This window comes from Stegodyphus dumicola, chromosome 3 (assembly GCF_044657685.1).
Source record: "Stegodyphus dumicola isolate Sdum_Otavi_A_Nest chromosome 3, ASM4465768v1".
Taxonomy (NCBI): domain Eukaryota; kingdom Metazoa; phylum Arthropoda; class Arachnida; order Araneae; family Eresidae; genus Stegodyphus; species Stegodyphus dumicola.
In genome coordinates, this window is record NC_140770.1 from 232,671,163 (window position 1) to 232,694,559 (window position 23,397).

Sequence of the window (23,397 nt, forward strand, 5' to 3'; positions counted from 1 at the left end):
AAAAAAGGAAACACAGAAGTCTTCTGTTGCTCAACATTGTTGGTCCGAAAATCACGCTTTCAATTTTTCTGCTGCCAAAATTATTCAAAAAACATCTTCCAATTGAGAACTGAATTTTCTAGAGGCATTTCACATTCATAAAAATCTTTCTGTTCTAGTTAACGATCCTAATTCCAATCCAAATTTGCCTTCAGCTTTTAAAGAAATTATGTTTTAGTTCTGGTTTCGCCAACAGATGACGCCACTTGCTTATTCTTGTCCAGGCTTTCTTATCTTATCTAATCATTATTTCCTATCTTGTTCATTTGCGGTTTTGCAGCTGAAGATGGTGGTTCGGTAAAACCATCGAAACTAATCCTGTGAAAATTTTGTAAATATAACGCTGATTTTTGTTGTTTGACTTCTGAATTAAACTATTACATGTTGGATAAATTTCCAAATACTTCTTCTCTAAAAAACCTTCAAACTAGTTGGAGAACATGCTGCTAAGAAAAGTTGTATCTCCCATTTCACATGTTGCAGTTAAATAGTAGCTTAACAGTTTTTTGTTCTTCAGTTTGCACTGCAAATGTGCCATTTTATTTTAGCATTTGAGTTGAGCTGAACTGTCAAACATTTGTTAATGGAAAGTATAGATAAGAAAAGCATAAAAGGAAAAAAAAAAAAAAACTGTTAACTGCTAATATCTCACTGCCATTTGCATATACCAGATTACTGCAACTTAAATTTATATTTCTGCCTTTTCTAACAAAATTCAAGGTTTGTCACCTGCCCTACCTAACATGAAAGGCTTGAAATGTGACAATATCCTTAACAGCATAGACTGATATAATATTTATCACACAGTTCTTTAAAGGCAATTAAAATGCTCTATAAAAGCTCTATAAAATATTCATATTCTTCTTTAAATTTCATTCATTGCACAGGGGGGCAAAAATTGATTTAGATCTTTTGTAAAGGTGAAATGGCATAAAGTTTTTGGACAGCTGAACATATATATCTGTTAACTTAGAAGTCAAACAACAAAAATCAGCATTATATTTCCAAATTTTCACAGGACTAGTTTTGATGGTTTTACCGAACCATCATCCTCAGCTGAAAAAGTGCAAATGAACAAGATAAGATATAATGATTAGTTAAGATAAGAAAGCCTGGACAGGGAACAAGCCAAAATTATTCAAAAAACATCTTCCATTAGTAAACTGGATTTTCTAGAGGCATTTCACATTCAAAAAAATCTTTCTGTTCTAGTTAACGACCCTAATTCCAATCCATCTTTGCCTTCAGCCTTTAAAGAAATTATGTTTTAATTCTGGTTTCATCAACAGATGGCACCAATGGCTTATCTCCTGTCTAGGCTTTCTTATCTTACCTAATCATTATATCTTATCTCGTTCACTTGCGCTTTTGCAGCTGAGGATGATGGTTTGATAAAACCATCGAAACTAGTGCTGTGAAAATTTGAAAATATAACGTTGATTTTTGTTGTTTGACTTCTAAATTAATATTTGTTCACTGTGTTAATGTATATTAATATCTATCTGTGTACATTATTTTGTAGCTTCTAGATACTTTCTATCACCTACACTAAAATATACATTACATTTACTTCTTTATACACAGCAGAATTTCAAAGTTAAACTGTGATTAATACTTAAAATTACTAGAATTATGCACAGAAAAAAATTTTGTAGAAAGAAGTGAGATTGCAAAATTAGGATCATACAGATACTAAAAAATATTTACTTGCACAGAAAAATTTCAGGTGGAACATTAGACATTAAAAATAAAAATTATTAAGGTACTACACTCAATAACATAAGTCAAAATTGAGCAGAATTTTATTCCTAATCAAAATAATTTTATTTTGCTTACTAGTTGGACATTAATAATTGGTGAAAAATTTAACATATAACAGAAGTTGAGCATTAAAAGGCCCTTTTGAAACAAAAAGAGACCTGATTTGCTTCTTTATAAAATTAGAAATTTGAGCAATATTTCAAAGTATTGATGATACAATGTTTTTAAGGAAAATAGTCTCTACTGTTACAATTGATACATGATAATAGTTCAAGCAAAAATAATACATAAAAAGTTAGGAGACTAATCTATGCTAATACAGACATTTAAATTCTTTCCTTGATTTTACTATAGTTTCTCCTTTTTCTGAAGTAATTCTTAAATTACTGGCCAACTAAAAGATATTTAAAGTTCAGAGCAATTCTTAATTAGAACATACTGTTTTTTATTATATAATACACTCACTTCATTTGAGTCAGAATATCAGATTACAATACATGAGGCATTATGCAAAAGACTGCAGCTATTCAGAACTATATAACATACATTCAGGAATGCAAGAAAGAATATGCATACATTATTGTGCACAAATAAATAATTAAAATTTTCTATAATTTCATACAATTAATGAATAAAGTTAGCATTTGTTTAACTTCTAGCTTTGTTTTCTTTAACTTCTTCCCAGGGATATTGAAATTTCCCTTTAGATCTACGACCATGGAGTACTGCATTTCACTGTGTGCCCTAGCATAATTTGCAGTTAAGCCTAACATGGAAAAATAATTCTAATTAAATCTGCTTTCAATCCAGCTATTTGAATTCTCGCATATGTATTAACTAAATGTCATTTTTATAATATAAAGCAAAATTCTTATAATGAAAAATAATTTTTTTAACTAAATTAAAATGTAGGATTAGTAATAATGATTACATTTACGTATATAAATTACTTCTGTTAGAAAATGAAATAAAAAATTTAAGAATTTAATTATCTGTGCCTATTACATTCTATTTTTATACTTATATACAAATATTTATGCTGTCTGCACTACATAAAACACCTCTAAATCCTGAACATGCATTGTAAGCATTATGTGTTTTAGATTTATAGAATAAAATATTAAATAATCCTCATAGTAACAACATTAGGACTCAAGACATTTCATTGAGTTAAGATTCACAGTACTCTCACATCATTTATGGGCATTTAAAATGTAAAAATGAAACATTCTATTTCAGCACATGAGCCATGATACGGTGGGTCATCAGTGACATTTCATTTGCATATCACATTTGATACAGTCAGCCCAACTGAAACATATGATATATGATAGGCTGGGAGCAAAAGATGTTAGATGATCATTTCTATAAACATAGCTGAATATACACTTTTCATTTTTTATTTTTTCATTATGTTAAATAGTAGTTTTATGCAATACAGTCAATTCTGGTTAATTGGACCACATCGGGAAGCGATCGTTTTGGTCCTAATAAAAGACTGGTCCGATTACACGAACATGTCCTATGTTGTAAGACAGGATGTGCTATAAGTAGCAAACAGTAAATGTACATGTAAATCGTGTACTAAAATGTAATTATGAACTTTATGTGCGATACACACGTATGGCAAACATATATGTACAAAAAAGAAATACAGTCGAACTTTTTTTCATTGAGAAAATTAATTTAGAAACAAATTCTAAGAAGCAATCTCCACAATACTCAACATGTGAAGCAGAATAAAAACAAGTTTTTACCAAGTTCCAGTCAACATTTGAAGAACTTATCCAATGTGATCTGACGTGTTCTTTTGACAGATTGCACGTGAAAGAAATCACCACAAACATCTAACGCAGCAATGGGACTGCCTTCATTTCCCACCTGCATGAAGTACCGACGCAAAGTTTCAATGCATTTCCTCGCATCCTGTGTTGTCACTTGCATCAACTTATTAGTGGCATCATCATCATGATTTTCTTGGTCTTCTGATGCTGTCGTGTGTTTTGCTGCAACTCGAGCAACGACTGCAGATTCGTAATCTTCATTTTCATTGTAGCATTGAAGCTCGTTGTCAATGGATAAAAATTCTTCTCACTTTTGTACCTGTTGAAGTTCCACAGGTAAATCATCACTTTCACTTTCAATGAGCATGTCTACATCCATCTCCAAAACCAAGTGCTTAAAGCCACAGTGAGAAAAACAGTTCTGAATTGTCTCACTGCTCACTTTTCGCCAGCTGTCGGCCACAAATGTAACTGCTTGTATGATGTTGACCTTTTCACTGACTTTTAATGATGAGGTCAGAAAACTTTCTTCAATTGCTTCAAGGATGTAATTAACCAACCTTACAAGATAAAGGGTCTTCAAATTTTTTATGATGCCTGTATCCATAGGCTGGACCAAAGCTGTGGTCCTGGGAGGTAAAATTTCCAGTTGGACATTCATCAAGCAATCTAAATGAGGATGTGCTGCACAATTGTCAAGAAGAAGCAGCACATTTTTCGACTGGCATTGTAGCTCTCCGTCCCAATCTTTCAGCTATTCTTTAAAAAGTTCAGAGGTCATCCACGCATTTCTATTCGCACGATACACAACTGGTAAACTCTCCATCCTATGTCTTTTAAAGCAGCAAGGCTTAGTGCTATTTCCTATAACCAACAGCTTCCTCTCGTCCGTTCCTGACATGTTTGAGCAGCACAAAACAGTTACGCGATCCATCGCTTTTTTGGAGCCACAGAGTGCAACATGTTTGTAACTTTAACATGCTGTCCGGTGTAGCACAATAATACAGCCCAGTCTCATCAGCATTGTAGATGTCATCTGCTGAAAAATTTTCAAAAAAATCAGGCAGTTTTATTCATTTCCATTCTTCAGCATTTGCACTATCAGCACTTTCTTTCTCGCCATGTGCTTTCTTGAATTTTATGTCATATATAGATTTCCATCGAGACAACCAACTGTCCGTAGCTTTAAAGTAATCGTGGGCCAGCTTTTTAGCACATTCTTCTGCTTTGCATTTTAACATTGGGCCCTTACTTGCACAGATTGTCCAATAACAATAGCAAACCATTCATTAAGGGCCTCATCGACATCTGGGTCCTTGCCTTCACGCTTCCGTTTTTTGGAAGTTCCTCCTCGTCCTTCACATTATGTCCATTCTTCTCACAGAATTGATCTCACAGAATCTCACAGATCTTCTCACAGAAGACACATTCTTATTCTTGTTTTATCAAGCACGAAATTGTAGTCTTTGCCAATCCGGTTATTTTCACCAACTGATGCTGACAAGTGTTTCATGGTTGTTGCTTGATCTTATACAGGAAACCAATTTTTTCAGCTAATGTCAAGTCCCGTCATAGCATTTTGGCAGGGAAGATTAGACATGCGCACAGTTGACTGACTAAAGTGGTCTGAAGAAACCTTGGTGTTTCGGGTTCAAGTTGTTGAGGTCAAGAGGGAGTTAAATGCTCGCCATTCAAAGCTTTGGCACTAAAATCATCCAAAAAACGTGATCCTTTCTCGTGTAAACTTTAATCATGATTGACAGGCCGGAATTCCTTTCAGGTGGAGCCGGACACTCTATTGTTCATTTCCTCGAAACTCGGAGGCGCAGGTCAAAGAAAATGGTGCGTATGTTCACCTCCCACCGGTTTTGCTTTTGTCATGTACTTTAAGGAATTCCTGACCTTTCATAAAGCATCTTCCTGGAGAGCCACAACTACAGATCCTCCCATATGTCGCAGACCACCTGTACATCCGCTGTACACGGCCGACTTGTGGTTTCTGTTTCTTATTCACTCTCACGTTTTTTGGTCCGATTAAATGGAATTTTGGTCCAGATATTAGGCTCATGTACATATGATTTGTTTCGGTTCTTTAAGATTTGGTCCGAAAAAGTGGCTGGTTCGATTATTCGGTGGTCCAATTAACCGGATTTGACTGTACTAATGTAAGTCTCCAATTTATACTTTTATACCATAGCATAATAATGAAATTTGCTCACAAATGAAACAAAAGGTCATAAATATATTGAAACTAGCATAAATAACACAACAGCAAACTAGTGCAATTTTAATAATATATTTTATTATTAAAAATAGAACTTGGAACTACACAATAGAATTAGTTTCGGATTATCTTTAGTGGAATATCAACACATAGTGAAACAAAATTACTGTACAAATTCCAAGACAATGGAAAAGCTATAAAAAAACTTTTCTGAGTTTCCTTTGAAGCATATTAAAAATATGAATATTACTGTATAAAATAGGATTACAGTATATTACAAACACATAATGCATTTGATATAAAAACTTTAATAGCAGATTTAATATGATTAAGAATATTTCTGCAAAGTACATTAGTTTATAACAATATTTAAAGAAAACTATGCAGGATAATGATATATATTTCTGCTTAAACAATGCATGCAATATCATAATGTATCTCTATCTATCCATTCAGCTGACTTCCCTTCTTTCAAGGATATGGTAGAAGCAAAATGTTTCTCATACTTTTTATCGCAATGTATTAAAGATTGCCTCACACTTTTTCCTGTTAATATTGTATTAGTATCAAATATTCCTTCACTTATATAATCTAAATTTACTGTATCTTGCAAGTGTAATTTATTCTTTAACGACAAATTTTGCAATGCATTCTTATCATTAAGATCTTCAGCCTGTAAGTAAATGTTATTAGATGATGAAAGCGGTTTATTTATATCATATACATCTGAAAGTGGAAAAAATACTTCTGTAATATCTTCTCTATTATTTTTTGTAGAAAATGACTGAAGTGGTTTCAAAGGAGTAAAGGCAAAACCTGTTCGCATCCTTCTATTAGTCTTGTGTGAACTTGAATCATTCGATGAACATGAAAATTCCTCATACTGATAGTTAGATAAATTTTGGATATTCATACAGCCATCTGTTTGAATGCTTGCATTCTTGAGCATGATAAAATTGATGTTACCTTTTACATTCTGAGTACTGATAGACTTTAGGCCATTCTAAATAAAAGTAACAAAATTCAGTTTCTATTCACTGCACAAAAAATTTATAATCTTCTGATGAAATTACAAGTGAAGATTTATTATAATCTACTATAGTTATATCCAGACTAATCCAGACTACAGAATTCCTCTAAATTTGTAACAAAATCTGTAAATCAGAAGACAATTTAAAATCATTTCATTTGGCTTATTTGATTATGGCAAAGCACTTGGCTACTGTTATAAAATGGATGGACATATATGGAACAAAAAAATTACATACACCGTAGTTGCTAACCTTGAAATACAAAAGCAGTGAGCAACCTCATGCTAAACCATGTGTTTTTAGGAGATTTTCAGCTATATGGCAACATCATTTCAAAAGAAATCCAAATTGACTTAAATTCCTGTTATAATACACAATTTAGATTAATGAATTATTTGTAATATGATTTTGATATAATATCTTGATACTAATATCATTCTAAGTGTTATGTTTTTCAGCTAATTTTATTTTACAGTTTTGTTTCTCTTATACTGAGAAAAATCCTGAGTGGGGAAGGAGAGATTTCATCAAACAAAATTATTTCAAATGTGATGAAAATAAATTAATAATTAATAAATATATTATTGTGTGAGTAAAGTACCATATATTGACATAAAGAAAAATAATTAAATACCAGTATTAACTGATTAAACATTGGTTGAAACTTCAAAAAAGTTCTACAAATGTCTACAGAAGATTAAAACAATTCAGGTCAAATAAAATTTAATAAAAAAAATTAAGCTAAAAATCACTAGGGGTAGAAGAATGGAATTTCCTCTTTTTAAGTTCTATTAGTTCTATAAATTTCATTTATTATTGTGAAACGTTTTCCTTTGCAGTTCTTTGCCGTAGTAAAGACTAAAATTAAAAACCAGGATATTCAATGATCTAATGGCAGACCAGGAAATCTGATTCAAAAATGGGACAATTAGCAGCTATTATTTAATATATATCTTAAATATATTTCTCATTAAAGACATGTGCATTAAGTTTATTATACTTCATATAAATATTATTAAATGTTTTAAATGTAATTATGTTAATTTACACAAGTAACATTTAGAATTAAGTTACATTTAGAGATGCTGTACAGAAATATTTCAATTTAATATGAGGATAATTTGGAGAGTAACTGCCATTGTGGCATGGCACTTGTAGTAATAGTTGAAGTGCCACTTTTATTATATCATGTATGTAATCCACGATTTCATTAAGTTTTTCCACTGCTGGGAGCATCATACTGCCATGCATCTGCTGGTTATAACATCACAAAATGTGTGCTACTATCAAATATCCCAGCAAATGCAAGGTAACAAAATAACATTTCATTACGAAAAAATCCGATAGCTGCAGACATTCATCATGAAGTGTGCAGTGTCTATAGCCCAAACATTATGAGGGAAGGTACTGTGCATCAACAGATCAGATTTTTCAAAGCAGAAAGAACAAACATTCATGATGAATTTAGAAGCGATAGGCTTTTTGTAGTGAGTAATGATCTCTCTGAGGATTCAAATAACAAAGTTCATGAAAACTTCCGAATTTTCTGAAAAATTACGAAAATTTCTCAGACTGTTTTACGCAAAATACGCACTTAAAAATGAAGTCACCAGAAGTTCTGCATTTGACAGATCCTGAAAATTCTCACAGAGATCTAAGAAACCCAGTGAGCTTACCTTAGGCTTTCTTTGTCATTACAACACAGAAGGGGAGGAGTTTTTGAACAGAATAGTAACTCATAATAAGATTTGGGTGGCAGATACGAATCCTGTGATAAAACAATAATCAATGGCAAGGAGATATGGAGAACAATGGAACAATCAATGGAGAACAGCACTTTTAGTACTAACTATAAGGATCTTCAAAATGCTGTAAAAGGTCGGTTGAAATCCCAGCTGGCTGTATTTGAATTTGTAAGCTGATGAAACACTACAATAAGCACTTGAATTTATATCACAGTTGTCACGTAAATGACTTTACCACTATATTAAAAAAGAGAATGCAGCTGCACTTTTCAGATGTTAATAAAAAATTGTATCTATATGCATTTTTTATTTATTGCAAAATGGAGGTTACTTTACTAAATTAATCTCATAAATTCCATTTACAATTTTCTCCATTTTGTTCTCAATTAATTAAATGTTTCTTTCCATATATTTTATATTTATTTAATAAATCTCCAATAATTATATGGTATTAAAAATTAATTAATTTTCAATAAATGCTTAAAATGAATAAAACTGTTTCCTTATGCATTCACATAATTAAATATAAAAAGATGCAAAGAAATGCTCACATACATTTTGTTCTTCATCTAACGCTGATATATAGTACACATTTAAATTTTCATATTTTGAAGGTGAAGTCTGTTTATCAAAGAAGACAGGAACTTTTTCAATATCTGTTTGTGTTCCTACGGAAACTTGAACACACTGAAGAGCTTTCATAACAACCTGAAATACCAATTACCATTGAAATTTATGCAATGCCTTCATATTTTGATTTACTAAACTTTTTAACAATTTTAGATGCTGCATAATATTTAACTCTTTAGATATGCCATAGATTAATGCTTTTATGGCAGCTAAGACATATTCAAAGCTAAAGAAATACTGATATTGCAAAAAGATAAGATTTTTGTTAAGAGGAAATTTGGATTAGAAGTCAGGTAGTAAAAGGAATAATTGTTAATGTGCATGAAATGCTTCAAGAAAATTTAATTCTTGCCCCCCCCCAAATTTTTTTAGTTAACTTAAATTAAAAAATTATCAGTTTATGTCTTTATAATCTATTTAGTACTGATCAGTAATGGAAAAATTGAAGAAAACAATACTTCATTAAAATAGCTATTGTATAAGGCTTTGATAACATTTAAAACTCACTAAATCAAATAAGTTGAACATTATAAATTTGGCGATTAAGTGTGCCAAAATTGGTGACACAGAAGCCTCTTTAAAGAGATAGTATGAAGAAAATTAACCTGCAGATACTAGAGTCTGTAATATAAAAACTTATCTAAAAGTTAGAAATCATCAAATATCTGTGTTTCAGAGAATTTTCAATATACAGTAATATGATTAGCATTTGAAATATATCAAATCCCAAGCTTTTATAGAAATCTTAGTACAAAAATTTTTAATTGCAAGTATGTCGCCTAGATGGTGCTCTTGTCTTTCTCTATGAGAAATGTTATAGCTGTCACAATGTTTCTCGGTAAACTTAAAATCATTGTTTAGACGGGAAACAAGCTTTCCTTCGATATGCTTCCACTATTTTCTGATATTACAGATGTACCACCTGATATACCTGGAGAATGATTACAGAAACTTGTGATGTCTACATGTCAGCTATTACATTAGCAGAAGGATCAACATATCCCTTCAAATCTATATGATGAATAGGTACTATAGTCTAAGAATATTTAAAATAAAATTTAATGGATAGATGGATATGTAATTCATGAATGAGATAAACAGAAAGTTTTAATAAAAGCAGTTGTACTCAAAAGGTTGTCTTCAAGATATTTAACCGAGTGCTTCTGTTATCTTCCTGTCAGTGCACAATTGTGTCATTACTGATAATTAAATAATAAAAGTGTATTTTTCTTAAAGGAGGAAACTGCTATATGTTAATTAAATAAGATTCTCCTGCATTATTGCAAATAATATCATGATCAGGTAACAAAAGAAAATATTTGTCATAATTTCTTTCTAGTGTGGCTGTAACAGAAGATGTCACAGTTCTTTACCTCCTCAATATAAGAAAAGCAGGGGAAAACTTTTCTTTAAAACTTAAAAATTAAACTCTTGTTAAGACTAAAATGCAGTTTTAGTTTTAACAAGAAAAAATTATCACAAAGGGACATTCTGGGAACATGGGATAGCCGAGTACACACACTTGTTTTCAGACAAAATATTGCACTGGAAGGTATGAAAGTGTTTTGCCATGCAGTATGTAATGTTTAAATGATTTTTAACTGAATAATATAAAATGCCGCACTGAAAATCACTTGCTTCATTCTCAGCACTAAATATCATCTGCCTGAGCCAGATGACAAACTAACTTTTAAAATGCAAAGCAATTTTGACCCATCTGTTTTACAGATAGTTAAAAATAAATAAATAAATAAATAAGAGTCTCATTATTTGCTACACTGTTTATTTTTAACTAAAATTCATAATATCACATTCAAATTAAATCAAGTATTTAATAAAATGTTTAATAATGAATTCATAAAATACAAGGCTTTTTTTAAATTAAGTTTTTATATGGAAGCATTAAGGGACTGTGAAGTTCACCAACTGATGAAAAGAAAGAGTTGCATTTCTTCAAAAATATGGTGTTTTGCAGTACAGAATGCAAAAACTCTCATACCATGACATTGTACTTGATAAATAATTGAATTTTAGGAATCAAAATGTGTGCAATGTCAAATCTGTATAATTCTTTTAATTTTTTTAAGCAGATCTCTGTATATGAGAAGATTAGCAGTGAGCATAGCATCAAGTTGTGTGCTGAATTCCCCCCACCCCTGCTGTGTATATGAATACAGATAGACAGAAGACATAGATTGCTGTATACGTGTAAACAACAACAACAACAACAAAAAAGTGTTTCATTATGGATGTTTCTTGCAATAATTTTGTTATATGAATGTTATTTTATGAGGTTCTGCTTGTTATTTGAATGTTGTTTTATGTGGCACCATTTCTGAAAATTGCTGTTGTCTTTCACATCTTAGTTTGATGAAATATTAGTAGACAATGTCCAGTGAACTTTGAGGAGGGGACTGTGGATAATAAGAAAGTAATGAGTTTTCTACCTATTTTTTAAAATTAATAATACCTTTATTATCATACTGGAGATAGCTACATATCAACTGTAGTTCATTATTATAATAATAACTGCTGTATAATGATTTAAAATTCTCTTGAGATCAATCATTTCAGATTCATGTAGAATCAAAATTTTCACAGACTAGTTCCCTCACTATAAATAATTTATTACATGAAAGCTGATCGTACCTGAAACAGAAGGTCACTGAAATAATTCTTGAATTCTTGCACTTGCTAACACAACACACACACCAAAAAAAAAAAAAAAGTTTATAGATTTAATCAAGCTATATTTATTCCAGAATTCCAATGGAAAAAAATGAGATCTTTTCTGGACCTATATCACTGTTAAGTACATTTAAAAAAATTAATAGCTTTCATTTTAATATAATAATTTTAATTCAAATGAAAAGCACAAGCATTAATTCAGTTAGTAGCATACATGTACTTAATTAGAAAAGGATTTTCAGTTACCTCATTTTGTGAGAGTTCTTCATATTTTTTTTGCAGTTTGTTCAGATTATCTTTGAGTTGTTCTTTAAGACAATTTTCGTTGCTCAAATTTTCTTCTAATTTCAGAATTACATTTGTCATTTTCTAGAAGCAGAACATAGTCTTAACATTTAAGTATGCCCTTATTTTTAAAATATTTAATAAAAAATTTTTTAATTATTAAATATATGAAATTAATAATAAAACCTTTATTTCTCAAAAAGTGGGTTATGAGCTGATTTTTAGTGAGGTACAAAACTAAAAAATTATATTGAATAACAAATTTTTAAAAATGTGCCTGCAATAAATAATTAGACTGAAAAAAATCCCTGCATCTTCACACACATTACAATCAAGCTTATGAAATTCCTTTTAAATTAAAAATTGCTTTGAAATTCTAAGCCCTTTAAAAAGCACCCACCATATCAATCTATTAGATTTGCTTTTTTTGATTTTCAACTTCACAGTTTATTATTTAATTTTCAGAGATGTATCCTGAACTTTAAAACAGAGTATGATGTTTTAAAACCATATGCATAAAAAATTATATTAATGAATGAATACTATCATTATATGGTTTCAAAATTTGTTTATATTATTTGTGTACTTACGTTGTAAAATATACAGAATGTTTCAAACTGAATGGGACAAAAAGAACAGCACAGTACAAATTCAGTAACTGATTTATGAAGCCGAAACAAATTATACAAGTTCTATCTGGCAACAACAACAAAAAATCTTCCGGTTATGAAATTACTGCTGGAAGCAGTGTTAATCAAAATGGTACTATGCATGCAGGAGAAAGTCTACTGTGTTTTGGAATACACCAAAACATCATTGTTTATCATCATTCAAAGACATTTTCACCTAAAATTTGGTAAAGAACTATCGTCACAGCATCAAATGATCGATGAAGCAGTTTCAAGACAGGGCTGCTTGTGTAAGGAAACCAAGCCAGGGCAAACAGCAGCCAATACTGAAGTGGTTGGAAAAATCTGTGAAGTTCTTTTAATATGAAACAACTGATTAAGGCAACAGAAAACCTTTCATGAACATTATAAACTATTAGTTAGCTAATTTCTTTGCAGTATGTAGTTTAAAAATGCCTTGCATTTATATCTTTATACTTAATGCACATGCTATTAAGACTTATTATTTTTAGTAACTTCTTTACCAGAGAAAAATCTACTGAATTAGGTTCTTTAAAAGCATCTATATTTCATTTTGATTCATGTTTCAAATTTCTAAAAAAAGATACGCTGCCTAATCCCATAGATTAATACATCATTATATGGAATTTTTAAAAAAGACCCAGAAGTAATAACAAGCTAACTTCTAAACTAAGTGTGCAGTAAAACATAAACCTCAAAGTGGAAAAAAAAGGCATGATTTTTAACAAAAGTAAAATGAATGCATATGATAATGTGATTGCATGTAACTGGGGGGAAATTCATCCATTCTCATATGTGGAAGGAAAAAAGGGAAGAGAAAAAAGTTTCCTTTGCCAGCGTAAAATATATTGTCAAATGCTGAGCACACTTCACAGCATGTAGTCCTCTTCTGAAGGCTAAAAATAGAGAACTTGACAGATGTAACTTGGTTTTGCTTTATATTTCTAATTCTAAGGAAAATCTGTGATTCAGTTCAAAATTATATATTTCAAATAATTAATAAGGATTTTATTGTATGATTGAGTTAAAAAATTAATAACGCCGTCTTCAAAACTTTATAGGCATACATCTTTATAGGTATGTGTTGCATACAACACATACACATAAGATGGTATCAAAACTAATTTTATTAAGCCTAATTTAATATAATAAAAATGCCTACTACTATAACTTTTCATTAATATATCTAACATCAACACTCAAAAACTAATCTGTTATTCTATATCAGTACTTTCTAAGTAGTTTTTTCTACATCAAGAATCTGATGCAACTTAAAATCTATATTCATATTTTATAAACTAAACTTCATAAAAGCTCATAGAAAGTTTACACACACACACACACAAAAAAAAAAAAAAAAAAAAAAAAAAAGATTAGTTAAGTGGAAAAAAGCAAATGGAAACGCCCACATGAATATATTGTATGCACAGAAAATAATTTAGCCATTATTTTCAGTTTATGCAAAGCAAATTCTTAATTCAAAATTTATCACATTTCATGAATTTCAAAGCAGAAATAAATTCCTAAAATCAGACATTTTATTTTAATTTCTATAATTATATCATATTTATTATTGTATTGAAACCATGAATAAGTCTGCGATGGAAGTACTCTGGGTGTGATTTTTCTCACCACTTTTCTCGAGCTCTACAAAATTATATGGTGTATAAAATGCATGTAAACATATGCATCACATATGAAGAATAGATATCATTCCATAATAAATTATTTAACAGTTTCAGAACAATTTGTGCACACTAAATTTAGCCCATCAAAATAAGACGTGAAACTGCATGTTTTCTGAATGAAAACAATAAAGCATACTACTCTTGATTATGAATGTTTGCACAGTAAGAAATACCAGCATAAGAGTTAAAAATAATAATAATTATAAATGAACTAATTTAGTTCATTTATAATTATTATTATTTATTTAATTATGCTTTTACATTATTTAGCATCATTGCAACTTGAATTCTCATATCGAAATTTTTTCGTTTTCAATAACCTCTCTGTCACTTTCTTCACTACCCGAAGCAGTACATCGAAACATGCTTTTGCTTTGTAGATCCTTTGGTAGCTCCAGAATCAGAAACTCTTTTTGACATAATCGGAAGTTCAAGCTTACTTTTTATAAAATTGCTCTAACAGTCTGCAAAAAATAATAAGCCGGATCCAATTAGAAGATTAAGGAACAATGCAATCTGCAACATTAACTGAAATAGATAATTAGATAATTTTAGCCTAGCTTATACCGTCCGTTATACATTTAACGCGCATGCGTAAATGTATTATGCGCATGCGTAAATGCATATGTATAATACGTTTACGAATGTTTTAAAGGTACTATGTGCATAATACGTCTAAAGTAAAAGATATTATGCACATGCATAATGCATTTACACATGCGCAGAAAGTTTACAGCTTTGAGGTCCAGATTATGGACGTTCGGATTAAAGATTTTGTAATGTATTATTAGCAAAATCCCCATTCCCCTCAAAATGTGCACAGGATATATTTTCTGAACTTATACTACAGTTAAAACAGCATTTCGTAGATCTTGATAAAAGTGCAAAAGATATTTCAGTGTTTCAAAATCTATTTGAATGTATATTTGAGAAGCTTCCATCAGACCTTTCACTGAAAGTGGCATTTGCAAAATGATGAAATGTTAAAAATTATGTTTAAGGAAAAGATCTAACTCATTTTTATAAACATCTTTCAGAAGATAAATATGCTCAAATAAAATCACATGCATGGGGATGAATATCTGCATTTGAGAGTATTTACCAATGCAAAAAGACATTTTTGAAAATTAAGTATGTAAGATCATAGTTCAGACCATTGTTAATACGTGACCATTTGCAAACAAATTTAATGGTAGGAAATAGTAATTTCAAACTCCAATATGACAAAATATTACCTCAAAGAAAAAAAAAATTGTATTCTTTGCATTAGAAATTTTAATACATTTCATAACATTTTTAATATGCAAATGTGAATTTTTCTTTTTCTTCTTTTTACTACCTCTATTTTTACTTTTAAAAATTGCACAGACATTTAATGCAGCCATTTTGCTTTATATAACAGTTTTTAAGAGTAATTATTTGGAAGTTGAAATTCATTCATGAGATGAGATAACAGCAAAAATTTTAAAACAAAAATCAATGTGAGAATTCGAATTAATATTCATCCATATATTATACCTGCAATATTTGAGAAAACAGTAAAATTTTCATTTCAATTTATACTTTGGAAAAAATGATTTGCAATTTATCATTATGCAGAAGGCTTTCAGAATGCTCACAGAATTTTCAATTGGATGTTCAAATAGACTGTTTTACACAGGCCTTTACTTCTTAAATCATTAAGTCAATATTTTGCCTAAAAAATATTAAGAATTTTATAAATTACTACATATTCAGCAATATTAGTGAGCTGAGAAGTTTCTTGAAGACAAGTACATATTCCTACAAAAATATCTCCGAGTGCTAAAATTTATAACTCTTTGCTTTAAAAATTATTTAATTATTTCTTGAATTTTAGCAAACTTTGGAAAAGAAGTCTGATTTTGTATCTTTTAAACAAAATTAAGGATTAAAAAATATTCAGAATATATCATTTTTCTTAGTGTTACTTCATGTAGTTTAAATTTATTTTCTCAATAACAGAATGTAATAAGTAAAAAGAAATTAACCTGAGTTTTTTTGTGCTCTTGTTCATTTTTAAATTTAAGCTCTTCATTTTCAGCTATTAGTCTTTTGTTTTCATCATCAAGTTTTATTTTTTCTGATTTAATTTCTTTATTTTCACGATTTGCTTCTCGCAATGCTTTCTCATTTCTTTTAAACGTAACATTTAGTTTATCAAATTGTTGATCTTTCTTTAAAACTATCTCATTTCTTGATTTCAATTCCTTCTGGCAATCCCTATAAATAAAATTTCTGTTGAAAATACAGTATATACAGAATTCTTACTAATGAACATCTAGAAAGTTGTCTAACTATTAAAATCATTATCAAGCTTAGACTTTCACTGCTTTGTAACTTAAGAATATTCTTATATAATGCTTTTTTCTTTGGTGGATTACTGGAATGATAATTTTATTGATAAGCAAAATCTTATATTACATTACATAGGAGAAAAACTCCTTAAAAAAAGAAAAATACCAAAAATTTCATATTAGAAAGAAAGCAAAATTAAAAATCAAAGATAAGAATTTTAATCATTAAATTTATGATTATTTAAAAAAATTAAGTATCCTTCTCGTATTTTTACTGAGATTAAATACATAAATAAATACAAATCATACAGTTTTCAATTCAGGAGCACTAATACTTAAATTTTAACCATTTTCTATTGAGTACAGTCAAAAGTCGTTAATTCGGACACCCATAATCCGGAATGATCTGTAATCCGGACCTCAAAGCTACAAACTTTCTGCGCATGTGTCGCGTTCATGCATGCGCACAGGCGTTTACGAGTGCACGTAAGATTCTTACGGCTGCGAATATGCTTGTGCGCATGTGCGTTTAATGTGTAATGGTCGGTATAACCTAAGCTAAAATTATCTAATTCAGTTAATGTTGCAGATTGCGTTGTTCCTTAATCTTCGAATTGGATCCGGCTTATTATTTTTTGCAGACTGTTAGAGCAATTTTATAAAAGTAAACTTGAACTTTCGATTATGTCAAATAGAATTTCCGATATACATTTACTATTATGTAAAGGATCTAAAAAGCGAAAGTATGTTTCGAAATCCGAAATCTGTTTATCAATTTCATGCCGCCGCGCGCAGTGAATTGGAAGTTGATCTATCAGCACTATCCTTATCTTCAAGGCAGATGTTTTTATTTTATTTGGCTTATAATTCCTTACTAAGTGTAGTATTTCATCTTGATGTACTCCGTCTTTGATATGATTTAAATCAAGTTCCTTGTCATTATAATTCGCTTCCGATAGTGAAGAAAGTGACCCAGAGGTTATTGAAAACTAAAACATTTCGATTGACAAATTATTCTCAACACAGCAATTATAGGACTTGAACAGCGGAACTTTGTAACTAAACAAGAAATTATGTCTGTTTAATAGAAATTAAAGAGAAAGTATTATCACATGAAACGAAGCAACTTAAACAACTTACATTGAAAGAAATGTTTAATAAAGTAAACAAATAAATATTAAGCTTCTTCTTTTTGTAAATTTTGATACCCTTTAGATCATAATTGTTCTTTATTTCATAAATTACGGTTTCATATTTTTAATTTTGTAATTTCTGCATGCCATCTTACCAGATTTAAACCGATGATCTATAATCCGGAATCGCCAAAGTCCCGACGAGTCCGGATTAACGACTTTTGACTGTATTACAATTCAAATATTTTGCACTTAAAAGACTGAAACATTCAATGATAGTTTTTAAACGTATTTTCTAGTAATATCTGCTGTTTATATCTCAATTTCTATATCTCAGCCACTTAGATTTTAACTTAATACAAATAGAAGCTCCTAAATCATACAAAAAATCTGAGTTCTAGTTAATTTTTTTCTAATATGACAATTAACCTTTGAACTGTCAAGTTATTTTGATGATTTGGGTGCATAAATTGTCAATTTTTTTTATTCCAAAAATAAAATGTTTGCCTCAAAGTCAAAAAATCAAAAATATGCCGTGCACTTTTAACTTTAACCTCTATCCTTTGAAACCTTTAGTCAAATGCTGCCATCTGTTGAACTGAAGCCGAAATAAACTTCTCACGATATATATTCGGGTATAATAATATGATGCACTCAAAAAAAAAAAAAAAAAAGAAAAGAAAAAAAAAGAAAAAATCTGAAATGTTTCAGATTTTAAATTACGTCCAAAGGGGCGTTTTTTAACATTTTGTGTGTTACCTTTCTTTATTAAATATCATGTTCCTCGCACTTAAACCATAAGATCCAGTGCAACAGCAATATCACAAAATAGTTTTAAAACGAGCATATCTTTAGAATTTCCGATACAGAGACTCACGCGCTGGAGATAAAAATGTTTTTTCTGCACAACGTTGCCATTGCTCGCTTTGAAATCCTTGAGTTTGTTAATCAAAAATTCGTCAAAGTTTTAAAAAATAGGAAAGCGATCATAAAACAAATTTCAAATTTGGTCTTCCACATGCTCATATTCGTTGGAGGATTACGTTATTCAAAATTCGATGACTCTATGTACTGTTATTTTATGACAATGTGAGAAATATACATACATTTACGCAGATTTTCATTATTTAATTTCTTCAAATATAATGCAGGACTCTAACATTTTATGGCAACAGTTTGAAAAGTGAACCGACATTTATCCATCCGACGCAAAATGCCAAAACGAAACTAATAGTCCTTCGGGATTCAAATCCCTTTGGACTAAAAATTAGCCCAAGTAATATTTGGGCGTGACATTTTGGAATACCAGTGCTGTGCCCGAGATTATTTCAGGCATGAGAGTTAAAAGGTTAATAGATTTTACTTTTATTAAGATCTTGGATTTAAAATATATACTAAGATATTATGTGAATTTAAATATTAATAGGTTACTAAGAGAAACAAAATATGCCATAGCTAATAAAAATATAAAAGAACACTTACTTCAATTCCTTACGAAGTGTGTTAATATTAGATTCTAAAACTTTTACTTCTTCTTTATGTGACTTTAATAGTGCAGGAATATCAGCAACACCCTCTTTGAATTTCCTCAATTCTTTCTCTTGTCGAACTTGTACATCAGATAGTGTTTTATTTTCTAGCTTTAGGCACTACAAAAAAGTAATGATAAATGACAGAAAATATTTATACTAGCTAAAAAGGGTACTATTCCATTGGAGCCACATCAGTTTAAAACAAGCCACCTTTTTTGGCCACCAATTGTTGCCAAGTATAAAATTATAAAATAATAATAGAGATGAAAAGACTAAAAAAATTATTTCCGTAAAAAGTAATTTTTTTTCCCAAAATTTCTTCATTCTTAAACAAAGTAAATTTTTCTTTTTAATTTTTTAATCAGCAATATTCTACACAAAAGTAAAAAATAACAAAAAAACAAAATTCAATCTTAACAGTGGCATAAAATTAAATAAAATTATTCAGCATTACAGAAAAAAATTTCAGTTTTTGAATATAACCAGCAGCACATAAACTTTTATCAAATATGACTCTAAATGGCCGTAAGCAGTGTCCCGCTGACGTTATTTTCTCCATTTACTGCCCCACAATCGCTCCATAGTTTGGATATGGCATCCACTTTCAGGGTCTACAAAATTATAACTGTGATTCATAGTGAAATGTTCATACACAGCATTTCTTAATTCCTCTTTCTTATGTCCTATATAGCAGTCTGAAAATATAACATTTGCCATCCGCGATGTTTTCCTTAATGCCACTGAACAATGTTGTAGCACAACGATCACGAACGGTGACCAGAAAACATTCTTTGCTCGTTTGGCATAAGCCCTCAAATACCCATGCTTCCGAAAAAACACTTTTTTTTTTGTTGTTGTTGTTGTTGTGAAAAGACTTTCAAGTAGTTATTCCAATCTATTGTTGAGCCATAGTTGATTTCTAACTGAAGTTGGCAAAATTCAATCGATGTCAATTCTTGACATTACAGATAAATAAAACCAACAGCATTGAGGAAAGAAAGACATGAGCCTTCAAACCATGTTTTGGTTCTCAATCATTTTTACTTCCTTGCACGAAGTAAAAAGAATAATTGTAATTGGGAAAAATTTCAGGCCTCATATTTCAACAAAAATATCCATTTTGACCGCTATCAAATGCAATTTAATGATGTTTTTGAATGACATTTGTATGTAAGGACAGAATAAAGGACACTTTTCCCCTAAAAAAATTATAAAACTGATTTAAAATGAATTACTGAAGAGAATTTTTTGTGGCGTATGTATGTATATATCTCGCATACCTCAAAAAAGAGTAGCCTCAGAATATTGAAACTTTGTATGTAGAACTGTTTTAACATGTAGATGTGCACCTCGTATTTTGGTTGCAAAAGGCTGCACCAAAAGTATATAAATATATGTATATACATATATCCACTCTGTTACTTGGCTCAGTAAGCTATTTTTTTATTCTTATATGTTTGTAAATTGTGCATTTTTTGCTTTAAAAGTGATTGAATTATGGGTTCTTATCTTTTGCTTGTTTTTATTTTTTTTAGGAAATCTGCAAGCAATATTTGTAGAATTCTGAACAATTTAAAAGTTGTTTAAGTGTGGCTAAACCTAATTTTTTATTACCATGGCAGCCATGCTTGTTTACATTTGAAACAGCAGAATAGTGGATTTGTTGCCAATCTAGAGAAACTAAGCTTCGCAACAAAAAAGATAACACCTTCATTTTATTGTGAATTAAATCATGCTTAATCCATTCTGGATTTATTCCAGGAAATAAGTGTTTAAGATTTACTTCATAATTTTTAATATAGATATTTTGAGTTTTTATGTATTTTTGCCTTGTTGTGAAGTGAGAACTGCATTAATATAATGAGAAATACTGAATCATCTGTGAAAAACTGTTTCTTTTCTTTTTTTTATTTGTTTAATTTCTTTTATACATCCTTATAGATTTATTATAGTATTTGAACAGCACATGTGGCAACAATTAGATAATTCTTAAGATGATATAAATTTTGTGCATTCTGAGTTATAAAATGAATGAAATGTAACGCTGTTAAGTCAACATAGTGCCAGAATGTCGCTATGGTAAACAAATAAAGTGAATTTTAAAGAGTGCATTTATTCTATTGTGGTTTATGTGTTATCAACAAAGTAGATTTAATTCAATCCAATAAGCTTAAATTAAATGCAAGAAAAAATGTGTATAATTTAATATTCCGTACAAGGAAGTCATGTGGTCTACACATCATATTTTTTTTTCACAGTGAGAACATATACATAACAATGCCATGTAGGAGCTTTAATTTAGTCAAAAGTTAACTTCATCGGATGGTTTTGAGAACAAAGTCTCTTGTTATGAATTATTCCTTTGTCCTGAAACAATTCTAATGGCAGCCTTGTCATCATTAGGTAATTGCAAAATTGTGTAACCCATTGTATTAAAAAAATGGTGAAATGTGGCAAAAAAAATAATAAGTGACCATATTTCATATAGAAATCTCAACTCGCAATATTTTAAATGTTAAATTCTCGAGTCATGATATTTGACGTGTTGTCGTATCATTATTTTCTCATTATTTTTTCTTCATATTTGACTGACACCACTCTAATGGAATAGTACTCTAAAAAGAAATGTGAAAAAAGGGGGGGGGGAGGCAGTGAACTTAAAGACATACAAAATTTTAAAGATTTAAAAATGTAATGCCTCACAAAGAAAGTCATGTGTAAGGTCTAACTGAAATTACTACTTTGAAATGAAAAGTTTTTAATTAAAACAAACAAACAAAAAAAAAAAAAAAAAAAGGTACAACAAACATTATTCCATTGACTCCATATATTTGCTCGGAAGTATTAAAACTATCTACAGAAAAGTGCTTTCATTGCATGAAATTAAACTTCTTACAACTAAAAGCTTGACTTAAATCATGAAAATGATTATATTCTTTTGAGTATGAGCTTCAGTGGCAATAAAGCGGTGACACATAATTTCTAAATTCAATACTAATTTTTATAACCAAGAATGGAAACTTGGAAAACAAAAAGCACAATAAGCAAAGTAATTTATTATTAATATCAATGCAAAGTATAGTGTTAATTATCACTGTATTAGAATAAAATGATTCATTGTCACTATATTACGATGAAAATAATTCATTCAGATAAGCATCCATGATAAAGAAAGGTAAATTAACTGAAACCTAAAATTAGTCAGGACAGGAAATATAAATATTTACTTACAGAACATTTACAGTATACTTAATGTATATAAATGTTAGAATTTATGTTTATAAATTTGTACATTACACGATAATTCATTCATATTCTGCAACAATTTATCTTGTACAGATTTTTTAATTTATATTGATTTTCTGTATAATGTAATGCTGCTTTCTGTATACAACATAAAATTGTAAGGGGATTAATGGCTGTAGAGACATATTATAAATTTCTTAAAAGCATATCAATATAGTACATTTTAGTTTGACAATTCATAAATATAAAAATGTTATGTGTGCTGTTCTTTAGGTTGGGACACAAAATTTTCAGAAAGACAAAAATGGCACAACATAATATTTTTACTTTAATTTTCAGCTTGAACAATTTTTAACTTGAAATTTTAAAATGAGATATTAAAACTATGCAATCAATTCTAAGAAAATTACTTATTTAGTAATATCTAACTTCAGCTTTAAATTTTACAGCATTTGTAACTGATGCCAAAGATTATTTTTAATAATAATATTAATGAGTACTTTTCTGTTTCGCAGGTGCAAATCTCGCGAAGATTTTATTGGTGACAACATACAGTACACACATAAAAAATGTTAGCATATGTTAGTTCTAAGACATTTTGAAGGCAGAAACATTTTAATATTGCTTATAATTTTGTAAAAAGACA

General features: G+C 29.8%; 1 protein-coding gene across 5 annotated transcripts in view; it reads right to left on the reverse strand.

Annotated features, from left to right (window-relative positions):
• Positions 1-1,527: 1,527 nt before the first annotated feature.
• The window catches only part of LOC118201385 (uncharacterized), a 42,315-nt gene continuing 20,445 nt past the window's right edge, over positions 1,528-23,397 (reverse strand). For 4 of the 5 annotated variants that reach the window (XM_035373485.2, XM_035373483.2, XM_035373482.2 and 1 more), the window contains 5 exons: positions 19,456-19,622; positions 16,535-16,766; positions 12,149-12,271; positions 9,140-9,292; positions 6,097-6,811 (listed from right to left, as the gene is read on the reverse strand). In XM_035373485.2, the coding sequence (XP_035229376.1) occupies positions 6,236-6,811; positions 9,140-9,292; positions 12,149-12,271; positions 16,535-16,766; positions 19,456-19,622 (1,251 nt within the window). In that variant the 3' untranslated portion in view covers positions 6,097-6,235. Of the gene's footprint in view, positions 2,567-6,096; positions 6,812-9,139; positions 9,293-12,148; positions 12,272-16,534; positions 16,767-19,455; positions 19,623-23,397 lie in introns of those variants that run through there. The other variant, XM_035373488.2, reaches the window with a different exon arrangement.